At 31.8% G+C, this 13,530-nt stretch overlaps 1 protein-coding gene across 1 annotated transcript; it reads right to left on the reverse strand.

The window, feature by feature from the left end:
• Positions 1-383: 383 nt before the first annotated feature.
• On the reverse strand, positions 384-3,951 carry LOC119688119. The gene is made up of 2 exons (XM_038102769.1): positions 2,605-3,951; positions 384-2,545 (listed from the first exon to the last, which is right to left on the reverse strand). Exon 1 carries the CDS (start codon positions 3,681-3,683, stop codon positions 2,742-2,744), a length of 942 nt encoding a protein of 313 aa, XP_037958697.1. The 5' UTR covers positions 3,684-3,951; the 3' UTR covers positions 384-2,545; positions 2,605-2,741.
• Positions 3,952-13,530: the final 9,579 nt, after the last annotated feature.

Here is a 13,530-nt window from a genome sequence, read left to right on the forward strand (position 1 = left end):
TAGTGCTCAAATGTTGCGATACCCTAATTTATTAGTCCGGTTTAAAAATTGATGTATCCACTCTTTTATTCAAAATTTGCAAAGTTAATGGTTCCACTTGATTCCATTAAAACATTCAGGTCCAAAACTGACTCAGTTCACAATCAGTTCACAGTTCTAGTTCTAGTTTGTTAGAAATAAATAGAAAGTTCCGCACACTACCGTTCAGTTCAAAGAATTTTATTAAAGAGAACTTATGGTATAACTAAAATAACAATAGTAATATAAAGTTTGAATATAAGATTTTAGTACTTAATTGCACTGTTGCATTTACGCTGACATAGTTCAATCACAATTTTGGTTCTTGTTATCAAGGATTATATCAAATCATCCTGCATTTCGAGGTCTGAAGAATACTAATATATAGAAACAAAAATTATGTTTTCGATTTACGAAAATGGACTTCTTTCTTTCAATGCTCGTTGTTGTCTGTCAGTGTGGTTAGCTGGTGCGATTTTCACATAAAATCGATATGGGAGTATTTTTTACAACAAAAATTAATTAGACTCCAACTTGATTTTCTATTAACGAATTTTGACAGCATTGAAAACGTGCTACTTCTTGGCTTTGCACAAGCTGTGTTCCCTTGCTTCCTCTGAACCATTGCTCACCAAATGCTGTATTAAACGCATAGAGTACTTACCTAATCATGTCCGATCATTCATATTTTCCAAATGTCTTCATTGATTTAAATGGTACGAATACGATTGAAATCACCCACACATCTCTTAACTCTTCATCCAACATCCTCTTCTCCAACCATCTCTTAACATTCTTATGAGTAATGTAAACTTAATATTTGTTGCGTGCGTAGCACTGATAATCGGATTTAACTGTTTCTTGATGCACTTCGCATTGACTATACAGCTTCTCTGAGACGGGAATAATAGAGCAATCTTTTGAAGGGCACTATGAGTTTGCAGTTCTTCAATTAAAGTGAATGATTCATTTGTGCACAATGCTTGCATTGGAAGAGAACTATATATTTAGTCTTAGTCTTATATGATTAAAATATCTTCTCCAGTATAATATATTAAAATCTGACAAAATCAGTTTCAGATTTTTGAAGACAGGAATTGGAGAATTTTGATTTCCGGGGTGCCCGGATTTGACAGTGTTTAGACCAACTTTTTCGACTACACTCTGTCGATATGGTTTCGTTCTTGAGGTATCGAATTCTAATATAGCACACTTTTACACAAAATAGAGAAGTCAGATGGTGCTTCTACTTGTTGGCAAATTAAGCTTGTGAAATCAGCATAGTTAGGCGTAGTTAGTGTTTTGCTTAACCACAGATCTGTGCGAAACTCAAAAATCGGAATACTTTATGGTTGCTGACATAAAATAACATAACACTCGAGCACGAACTTTTAGCTATAAATGGTTCATGTATATGCTATCGTCATGCTCATGCGAAGACCGTAATATTACGGTCTTTGTGCATGGAATAGCAAATACACATAAATAAAAGCTGTTAGCAAACCCACAACCCCGCGGAGTCGGGTTGTAACTGGAATATACTCGTAATAATTAATGGCAGTAGTATTGGTATTGGTAGTGGGACTAGGACTTTAATAATTTCATGGAACTAATAATGCTCGCAAACAGGATTTGTCCAATGGATATATACAATTGATGGGCATGTCACTATTTCCCTAAATAGGTATTCCAGTTAGTCACCTTGATTTATTGTAGTAATTAAAACATATTATTCTGTTTAGGTTCTTTTGTGCTTCACATTTTGTGAACAAACCAGCTACTTATCGACACCAACGAAATTATTCTATCCACAAACCAAATCATTCTTTATGCCAAAGGCGTAGAATTTTAAAAATTTGAAATTCTGGGTGGAACACCTTTTATTGAAAATTTAATTTAATCCTTCCTTGTACTTCTCTAAAAGGTATACATAATAAGTAATCATTTGACCTTGCCACGAAGCACAGGGGCTTCCTTGCGGACCACCTTATGTATCGCGCAGCATAGCTTGCGAACCTCTGCTATATACCAACGATTTTACTCCATAGCTAAACCATTGATACGATTCCGATTTTCCGAACACACTGATCTAACAACGGCTTTTAATACAATCAGCTATTTTGGGCAACTCTTTTTTGCGCTTTGCTAAATATCAATATAGCTTACTTCCCGAGATATCAAGGTTTAAAGCTGTAAACTTTTTATATGGATTGCATTAACAAAAAATACACAAGTCTTCTAACACCAACCAGTCAGTGTACTGTGTACGATGATTTCATAAACAACTGATAACAGCAAAATGTTTTGCCGGGATCCAGGTGTTAGGTGCTAGACACGTTCCTCGTTGCTGGTCGTTTCCTTGTAAAATTTTCCAACTTTAATGCTTAATGTCTCAATAATTAAGCTATATATAGCACTACATAAAGCGTAAGAGAAATAGTTTTCCAGAATAGCTGGCTTTGCAAATTTAATTAGCATGAAGAGATGTCACCTTTTCTTATGCCATCGAGAGGTATTCGAACAGTTGCTGCGAAGAAAAAGAGGCGCTTAATGCCATTTAAAAATAATTTTTTCATTGTTAGTTACCTTCATCTTGGAATATAGAATACAAACTTTTCAATATAATATGAAGTGCTCATGTATAGATGGAAAAACAAGTTATAGAGCCATTGTGTGAAGTTGATCCGTTTTATTGCATTGGAAACAGGTTTAGATATCTCATTTCATTGCAATGTGCCCAATCGCTCCTCTTCCTCAAATATTGCAGTCTTATTTGGATCGAGCTTTTCTATAGTGCATATATCAGGTCTATAAGATGAACGTGGAAATTTATCTACAGTTATATGTGTATAATGCAGATCTCTTTTTTGTGGGTGTGACTGAACACCCAAGCGTACCAATTTTAAACACTGATTCTCGAATGGATTCACATTAGGCTGGAACACTTTATGCAAAAAGTTATCTGAATATCCAAAAACAGATTCCGAATTCGGCGCAGTACATGTTGTCGGTTTGGGGTGCACGTTATCTTCTTCCACTTTACTTTCCAGGTTTTTTTGTTCCCCAACTATTAGTTCCTTAACTTTTCTACTGAGTGGATCTAAAGAAGACAATTTATAACTTTGCCACATTCCCGCTTGTTTAGATTGCGTGATGATATGTGCTGCATTATTGTCTAATTTAAATATTCTACCTAAGGGTGCCACATATTTGCTTATCATGTGCATTTTTGGGTGACGAGTTTCTGGCACCCCAGTTTTAGGGCATTTAGGCGTAGTGACAAATTTGTGACATTTTATCTGTTCTGTGTCGGCTTTTTGAGATTTTACTTCGGACACGGTAGTAGTGGTTGTATTTTTTCCGTATACCTTTGGTGTTAAAGCTTTAGTGGGCTGAAATACTTTCTTCGATACCGTCAATGGTTTAAATGGTTTCGAATTTACCAAAGTCGGAATAGATGTGTTTTTGCCGCCATTTTCACGTGAATTATCTTTAAAAGAATCTACTACTCTTCTTTGCTGTGTAAGTTTTTTTTGCGATTTTCCATCAACTACTGTATCAGTAGTTGATTCGAAATATTCTTCTTCTACTCTAATTGTGGTGTCACTTTTAGTAGAATTACGATTATTGGCTGTAGGGCACGTGGTTTGTATGTTTGAAGTCATTGGATTGGAAGGATAGTTAGGTATCTTATGTTTATGTAAACATTCTGTCTTGAAATCTACCTTATCAATTTTAAGCACTGAGAATAGCTCCTTTTCTATTTGCTTGATATTCCAATAATTCGAATTGGATAAGTTAACAACTTTTTTCTCTTTTGTTGTATCTCCTGGTGCTTCTTCTTTGATTTCTTCTTTTTTTCTGACTTCATTCTTTTCTACTTTATGTTCTGTTTTCCGCTCTAGTTTCTTTTCTTCTTTTTTAACTTCATTCTTTTCTACTTTATTTTCCACTTTTTTTTCTTCTTTTTTAACTTCAATCTCTTCTACTTTCTTTTTTTCTTTTTTAAATTCAATCATTTCTACTTTGTTTTCCTCTTTTTTTTCTTCATTCTTTTCCGTACTATTTTCTATTTTCCTTTCTACTTTCTTTTCTTCTTTTTTAATTTCATTTTTCTCTGTCTTCTTTTCTTCTCTTTTTACTGCAATTTTTTCTTCTTTGTTTTCTTTTGTACTTTCTTCATTCTTTTTTTCTATTTTTGTCTCATTCTTTTCCTCTTTCTTTTGTTCATCATTTTCTTCTTTGATTCCTTCATTTCTTTCTTTTTTCTTTTCTTCGATTTTTACTTCTTTTTCGTCTTCTTTTTTTTCTTCCTTCCTTAATATGGGTTTTGTTATTTCATTCAATATATTTATACCTGCTTTCACATCGTTCAAAAGTATAGACTTCATTTTAGTATTATTCGCACTTCTTAAAAGTGTGGCAGCATTGTCATTAGTCACATTAGTAGCAGTTTTCAATTCATTGCGTTTGATTTTATTATTTTCAGTTTTAAATTTGAGTTGGCCTTTGTGGGTGTCTCTCGCAGAATTCACATTGAATTTTTTAGGTTGCGGTGAACCAACAGTCTTATTCGGTTGCAGCGGAGTTGGTTTTGACTTCGGTTTCTCAATTTTTCTATTTTTCACAAAAGTTTTAGTACGGTTTATGGTTTGGTTTGGCTTGGTGCCTGGACTTGTGAAGGTGCCAGTGCGAGGGCGAACAGTGTTTGCCGCAGAACCGCTGGATGGAGCATTTCCGCGTCGATCCGGTAATGGTAATTTTACTACAGTTGGAAGACTGTCCGAACATGTATGCTTCGTTTTTTCAGAAAATTTTGAATTTGATGAAATGTCGCTTTTGGAATTTTTTGATTGTTTCTCCTTAAAGTTTTTGTTTTTTTTATAGGAGAACGGTAAATTATATTTTTCGCTTTTGCCATTGATCAATGTCTTATTACAAATAGAAGGAACAACTGATATCTCTAGCTTGCATGGAAGTTCGAATTTCTTGTTAACTTTTTTTGCAGTTCTTTTACCTAAAAGTAAACAAATATCTTCACTCAGCAGAATATCAAATTTTCCAAAATAATCAAATAAATTCAAAAATCTGGAAACTAAAATGAGTTCCAAGACTCATTCTCTCTACGGCATTTATGTATATGATTTAGTTAAGACAGATGGAGTACAGTCTATCATTGGAAGAGTTAATAATCGCACCTTTGTGACATCAAGATTTCTCTGTATGCGGGAATGTAAGATGTAAGATTCTATATGTCACATTAAGATAAGATAGGATAAGATAAGTTAGGTCTAACTGATTAGAACTAAGTTGTCAACCACGTAGTAATTAGTTTGATTCCATCTTGGTTGATTAGGGGAAAGCCAGGCATCTTCAGGAATATAATACAAAAAAAATTTTTTGTCGCGGTAAATTTCCTGAAACGAGTTTAATCAGACATTTTGCTTGTGCGGTTTTTTTTATCGGCTCGTGAGACTTTATTAGGATAATCTTAAAAAGGTTTCCTTGCTATTACCTGGCCTTGCGTGTAGTGGTGTGAACTATAGAGTTAGGTCAGAATAAGTTAGAAAGTCTTTAATTTAATTTATAAGACTTTCTAACAGAATTTAAAAGACAAAACTATAAAAAAACTCTATTTGAAAAGAGAAAGATAGTGTATATGTACTCAAATATATAAAATCAAGACCCATTAAAAATCTACAATATTTAACAATGATGAACCATATTCAGGGTTGAATAAGGGAAATGAATTCACAACCAAGGGTGCAGTGCAGTTGTAGAAGATCTGTGTCAGCTTGAAGTATGCAGTGACAGAGATCATGATGCACTTATCAAGTTATAGGAAATTGGGAACTTCTTGCGCTCCAGGATGAGGAAATAGTAAGGACAAATATCTGCTCTCATTTATCTGCACAGATGACAAGGGTACTCAGTAATTAAATATATATCCCTTTTATATTTTTTCATGTTAAAATCAAGTATTTAAATATTTATCTAAAGAATATTTGTGGTCATATTTATAATAAATATTAAATTTACATTAAATATACAAGTTCATAAAAACTCTAAAAATAGTATGAGCAGATAAAGTTCATTGAGTTGATTACCTTTGGATGGTGTTATGGTTTGGTATTTGCATTGAACTTTAATATTTTCCATTGATCACAATTTATTGTAAAAAGCATCTATAAGTCCTAAACCATTGAAATATGAACTCAGGAAGTAATTTAATGTTGGAATTGCCAAATTAGGGATCAAAATTTTGAACTAAAATTTTAGTTTTTCTGTATGTAATACTTATTTTTGGGAAATTAGAATATAACTAGCATTCAAGTTAAATATGAGAAGTAAAACAAAAAGCTAACCGGATTATATATTTTTTACACAAAACTTCATTAAAATATACATTGGCCGACAAAATCCTACATGCGACGCTCATTTCTGCTACCTGACCAAGGAACCATGAATACTAATATAATATAAGATAATATATGAGATTATCGTGTTGTGGATCCTTTGGAAAATGGTAGAGCAATCATACGTATCCCTATATCTGTACATATGTAGTTCTTTATACATAACTGCAGATGGATTAGCAATATATTTAACAATCGTCTGTATGTCACTGCGTTGATTCAAGCTGTGTATATCTTGTTGGTTGAACAGTGAGTACACATTTGGACCAATACATACATCGTTAATGTCGACTATGTCAATTAAATCGTCATCTTGAAAGATAATGCTTTTGTAGACAGTTTCCTTTATTTTTGCACATGAACTACTATCAGGATCTTAAAAATAGTATGACGATGGCATCATTCTCACAATTGTCTCTAACTTTTCTGAAAGAGTTGGACACTTGTTGTTTTGTGAGCTTACGTTTAGTGCGTTTCGTGAAGATTTCAGGAATTACTTTATTGCTAAAAGATTTTATTTGAACAAAATTCGTATTTTGTTTTCCATATGTTTGCCTTATAATACTTGCTTTTATGATTTTATAAATTGCAGACAGTTCGGGGTTTACTATGAGCAATATATTAAAAATTAGTAAAATAATATTTAGAAGGGTAGAAACATAGAAGACTGTACTGGAACAATTTACCAGAGTTAATACTTATGGGATATTTCAACCTAAAGTCACATATGTCCGAATCACACTTTTTTTCTGCTTTTTCTCTGATTTTTTTTATCTGTTATTCATTATCCACTTATTTGTTAATAAAATAACAACAGTCTCATCTAACTATCAATAACAGCATTTACATCCGAACAACTCTGTTTGCGTCCGACATATGAATATGTACGCACTGGTCGTTGCTTTTTTACTCTCCGTAAATTACTGAACTGATTTATTGATCTAAGAAAAGAAAATCATGTGGAAATGGGGGTTCCATTTCTCATATTAAGTGTCATATAGGATGTCAGAGATATATACACATATTTTTTCGTATGCACATCTATTATATATGCAAACAATAAAAGAAATAGATCATGCTATTCTAGTCTACATGCAACGTAATGTTTTGGAGAGATATTTATTTTCAACTAATTTGACGAAAATTATCGAATATTTTTAGCAGTGTTCCTGATCTGAGGCACAATAGTTGCGTTCAGCAGCATTTAGCTTTTCCATGAAGGAGAGAACGTATTCGTAAATTGCAAAAAGAATAAAGTCTTAGCTAAAGACAGAAGATATAAATTATACATGAAAGATAATATATATATAGTACCATTAATTACAACTCACTTTCTGCAAAATTAGTGAATTTTGCGATGTTCTTGAGGTTCATAGTGGTGTTTATCACTGATCTTATCAAATCTTAATATTGCATAAAGAGAGTATCAAATACCATCTAAAAATATATTGACTTTTTGAAATTTTGACTTATTGAACCGGAAAGTTGCTAATAAATAACTTCCTATGTCATTATATATAATAATTAAATATAACACTTTTTCGAAATAATTTTTTTTAAATGTTAGAAAAGTCAGAAACGACTGTGATCAAATTGAAATAATTTATGTGAAAAGAATTTTTTTTATTACCGCTTACAATTACTTCATTACATTGTAAGCGCTTTTAATATATATCATATTATATTCACTACATGTTTCATTTATATTTCAGTTTAAATGAAAGATTATGCGTGTTCCCACTTCTTAATTTCCGACTGAACATTTCACATATCAATCATTCAACTACTGAAACGACGGTCGCCTGGACATCAGATCAGATCAGATAAATTAATTCTGTAGTTTTCGTACCTCCCTAACTTTACTCAGCCACCCGAATGATAACTGAATATGTTCTAGGAACTCTTCGTTAACTGACGTATATGGAATACATCTATCTTAATACAATAATGAACTTAAGTCTCAACACGGCAACGGCTTCGAATGCGTTGCGATTTGACAATTGATTGAAGTATAGTCAATTATTTTGAACTGTTTCCCTCTTTACGCCGTAAGCTGACATAGCGTGGTTCTGGAGATATTGGGCTATAAGTTTAAAAATTTCCTTTATTAATTACAGAAACGATGATTAACAAGTAGATGCACTAGATGGATGTTGTAAAAATCTACAAAATTAAAACTCGTAGAGAACCAGGCTACATCGACAAATAGCGTAGTGGAAAAATTGCTTTATCAAATCTCTGCGCCTGGAGAACTGTGATGCACAATCACAAATTTCGATCTGTGAATTTTTAATCAAAGTCACAGATTAAAATTAAAATAGAGGATCATGTATTGGAATTCGTTAATTAAATGTATTCTTTAAATTATTATTTTAATTATAAATTAAATCAAATTAATTAATTAAAACTTAAAAGTCATAAGAACTTTGCATTTGATTTTGAGATCCATCTTAAATCAGTTTCCCCACATGGTTCTAGGTTATGATTAAATGTCTGACGTGACGCAATAGCTCGTCTTTATTGCGAGTTTATTGCTTTAAGGTAGCTTTTATATAATATGTTAATATGTGAACTTCGTCTGATTTAAATTAGATTGATGCAATCGATGACATCGTACATGACGTCATTTAACGTTGTGGTAGGTATTTAAGAACATTTAGATTAAGTGAAGCAGACAGAGAAGTGCAATAGGTAAAAAAATTTATGAATTTATACATTTTTATTTCCGCTTATATGTGTGAATACATATTAGTAACACTACTTTAATTGAGAGTGAAATATATGGCACTATCTAATAAATATATAGCATTTTAAATATTGCCAAAATTGTAGAAAATGTTATGATTAATTTCTTTCAAGAATTTTTTGATTGCAAATACATTTTAAGGCGTTGCGTTACCCTCGCGATACGCATGTGTTCTTTTTGACAGCGTTGAATATTTAACAGCGGTTTTCACAGAAGAAATACCGTTTAACATAAAATTGCTTTTTGGGTTTGTGTATTAAATAAAAAGCTTTAAGATTCCAAAAGCTTTTCAGATGCTTCGCTAAATAAATTTTCTTTACCAGCTGAGGGCCTTAGTCGCCACTGCTGTCATAAATAGCCCTACTATATAGCTTAATATACCAAACCAAAAATATACTTTTAAAAACACAAAGTTCCAAGTTAACAATAAATTAGAATGTTATTCTAAACTAATAACATCATACCAGTAAATAATAAATAATTGGACATAAAGTGAGGTTTAACCATGACCAAAGAAAATCAAAATAGACGAGTGAATCTTCGAAGGTACTTGTAGTTATAATTACTTAGGTATGTTTATTAGAAACAGGAATAATGAGAATTAAGGTATTTAGGAAAGAACATTAGAAAGTACATGTGTATTCGAAACATACATTTTAACAAAAATTGCGAATTGCGAATCAAATTCAAAACAATCTCAAGATCACTACTAACCCATGCAACGATTTTAATATTTACATCATTTAAAATTGTGCATTATTTGTCAATATAGCACCATGAGACCTTAGAACAGGACTGTCCAAAGCAGCCCGCAGCATGGTTTTAATCTGCCACAATTAAATAAATTTATTTAAATAACAGCCCATTGTTGTACCACAGGAATAGCATTGGTATGTACATAGATGAAAATCAGTATACAACCCACGCCGAAGAGGTAGACTTCCCCATCAGGTAAAGAAAAATCAAACCAACAGTTCTATAAATTGGACAGGTCCCTAATATTACAGGATGATAACTCAGTCAGAAAAGGGGCCACTTATGCGTGTGATAGAGCACGGTCTCCTCCTCATCTTTAGAACTACAACCTCGACAAAAGTCATTGCAGGGTAGACCTAGTCTCATAGCATGCCTACCCATTTCGCAGTGGCCCTTCAACATAGATACCGTAGTGCTGAGCAGGTTCCGCCTTAGTTGAAGTAGCTGACTAGTGCGTTTCATGTCTAAATTAGACCAAGTCAACTTAGATATTCGACAATGAGGTTCATCTGCCCAGTATTGTTTGGTTGTGCTCAGATATTTTTGTTTAATTTTCAGTTTAACTGTAGCAAATGAAATATCAACTACAATATATAACTCTTCTACAACAGTAGGTAACACATGAAGCTGTACGGACTCTTTCAACCAAGTTGGCCTTTCAGCTGAGTTTAGAGTCCAGAATGATACCCAGTTATTTGACAATCGAACTCAAGCTTAACGTAATGTCCTTTAACTTAGGCAGGAAAAAGGGATAGATTTTATATTTCCTACTGAAGAGAATGACCTCTGTCTTTTCAGGATTGTTGCCAAGATAAAATTCTATACATCATTCAGTGACCGTCACGAGCACAGAATTAATAACGTGGATAAAAGCTGGTTAATGCATAAGCATTAACGATAGATCCGGATCGTTCCGATAGTTTTAACAAGGTATTAACCGAAGAAGAGAGAGAACTCGACCCTGTGGTGTTTTTCCGTCAGACTGCCTTAAAAGATTGAACACTTCCGATGTCGGCGGTGTTAATCCTAATTTTCGAAAGCACCTCTACAAATTTTACCAGACTATCGTCAAAGTTTAGATTTGAAAGGGATTTAACGATACCATTAAATCATTCGTCATTAAAAGCACCTTGGATATCTAGAAAAATAGCAAGTGTGTATACCTTAAGAGAGATGGAATGGTCAACTTGCGAAATGAGTGCATAGAGCGCTGTATCAAAAGAATTGCCTGTAGTATATGCATGTTGTGATGTAGAGAAAAGTTCTGGGTTTATAGTGTTCTTTATTTAAAGATCAAGAACCCTCACCAGTACTTTTAAGCATTCTAGAAGTTATAAAAAATGTTGTACATCATTTCATTGTTATGTATGAGACCTTGTCCTGTCACCATAATTTTAAAACAAAACATTTGACTAAAAAAAATTGCGAACTAAGCTCTTGGACTTCGAAATGAGTTCTTGCCTAGAAATTGGACAAGGAATTGTAAGCGCAATTACAAATAATATACGGACTATAAACTCATTAAGAAATTCGAATATTTCCTAAGACCACTGATGATGACTACTCGAAACAGCGTTGTATGGCCAGCCAAGTTTCAATAAATTAAATTAAATTTTTGTCCATGTCTTTTTTTTGCTATTCGAATCCGTCTAACTTTGAAATAATTTCTTTTCGTCATAAAGACGCGTCACGCAGAGCAAAAAAAAAATTAACATTAATAATTTTTTTGTTTTGAGATCCAACTAAAATTTCGCTGTCAGATAATCTACAATTTAGTAAAACAAAAAGCTATATATATTTGTGATCTTTTGGTTAGAAAATTATCACTTTTCAACAAGACAATTAATCTGCTTCCACAGCTTACAAAAGAAGAACTATATTTTGCACATTTTCCGAAAAACTACTCTTGTCCATAAAATAGAATGGAATCCATGAATTGAAGTCTTGAAATTGGAAGATTGTGGAAGATTATATTAACAAATATAGTATCTGTTTTTGTTTTCACAGAAATATTTTCGCAGACTTATAGAACAACCTCTTAAAAACACCGTCTAAAAACACAAGTTTAAATTATAGTATATATTAATTAATTTTTAACAATAACGAGAAATATTTTATATCGATGCCTGTCGTGAATTCGAGTACATTAAAATTAGTTTGAAGGAATTGATCTACATTTTAATTATCCTCAATTCGCAACTCCTTTCAATCAAATGCGTTCAATCGCTCTTCTCCATGTATATACTCACTCCATCCGCAACTCTTTGAGTTGTGCCCATTTCATCGCAGCACATGAGACTCACACCATTCCAACCTCACCCCTCTGGGTCAGTTTGCTAAATTTTGTACATATTTTTGTAAGGAAAAGAAAATAAAACTCAATTTTTAGTGGTTTCAGGCTAAAGAAACTTTATTGTTTTTTAATATTTTTTAATATTTTTCGCGTCTTGAGTGAAACACATAAGAATTTAAAGGAAAATAAAATTTATTAAATTTACGAAATCAAAATAAATATTAAACATTAAATAAAATCACATTTTGTACTTAAGGTTTTCCGAATAAATCTACTTTCGCACGAAATTCCTTGAAAATGCACAACAGTTCTATTATGGAGTTCTATTATATAGTAAAGAGTTTATAGTTCATATATATAGTTTCTAGCATAGAAAAATAAAACTGAATGGGAAGAATATTAAAATGTGTTTCAAATAAATTTTAAACAAAAAGAAACGTTTCTTTGCGCCTTTTTTTTAATATTTTTTTTACATATAATATAGATTTATAATTTTATTTAAGTTTTCATATATTTTCAATACATATTTTTTTCACTTTAAACATCGATAAATCTTTGGGACCAGTAAATATTTGTAAATTTTGTTGTTATATTTAAGGTTTTTATAGTACTCGTAGTATATTTTTCTATAATTTTTTATTTTAAAATTCATATTTATATATATATATGTATGTATATATACACTTATGTATATGTTTAAATGTCGTATCTGTTCGAGTTTAAATGCAAAAATTCAATTTAAGCACAAAACATTTAAATTAATTTAAAATCTTTTACACATACATGTATGTGTGTGTGTATGTGTGTGAATGTGTGTTTAGTTAATTTTTTATATATTTAAATTTTTTTTAAAAATAATTTTTTCCAAAAAACAGTCATTATAAGGTTGCTGCATAATTTCAATAAATATGTTTAAATATGCTCTGAGCCACTTAACTTTAATTAATTCCTTTATATATGCATGTACGCATGTACGCATGTATGCATGTATGCATGTATGTGGGTATGTTTTTGTTTATGTAAATACACATATCCATAAACATAATATAGTAGTTAGGTATGTATATATAAAGAGATATATATGCATGTATTTACTTTTGCTTTGCTTAATACACTACAACACATTTACATGAATGCCATATATTATAATCGGTAATATATATATATATATGTTTTATTTATTATAATAATCATTTTTTAATATACATTTAATTGTTTAAAATAGTTTATAAGTAGAATACGTTTATGTTAACCCATTAGTTAGTTGCTATTGAAATAGTGAAGGGATGGGCAGAAATTGG

The sequence above is a fragment of the Teleopsis dalmanni genome, chromosome X (genome assembly GCF_002237135.1).
Source record: "Teleopsis dalmanni isolate 2A chromosome X, ASM223713v2, whole genome shotgun sequence".
Lineage (NCBI taxonomy): Eukaryota > Metazoa > Arthropoda > Insecta > Diptera > Diopsidae > Teleopsis > Teleopsis dalmanni.

Excerpts from the sequence above, each read along its gene's own strand:
- LOC119688119 (XM_038102769.1), bottom strand. The coding sequence starts at position 3,683 with ATGACTTCAAACATACAAACCACGTGCCCTACAGCCAATAATCGTAAT.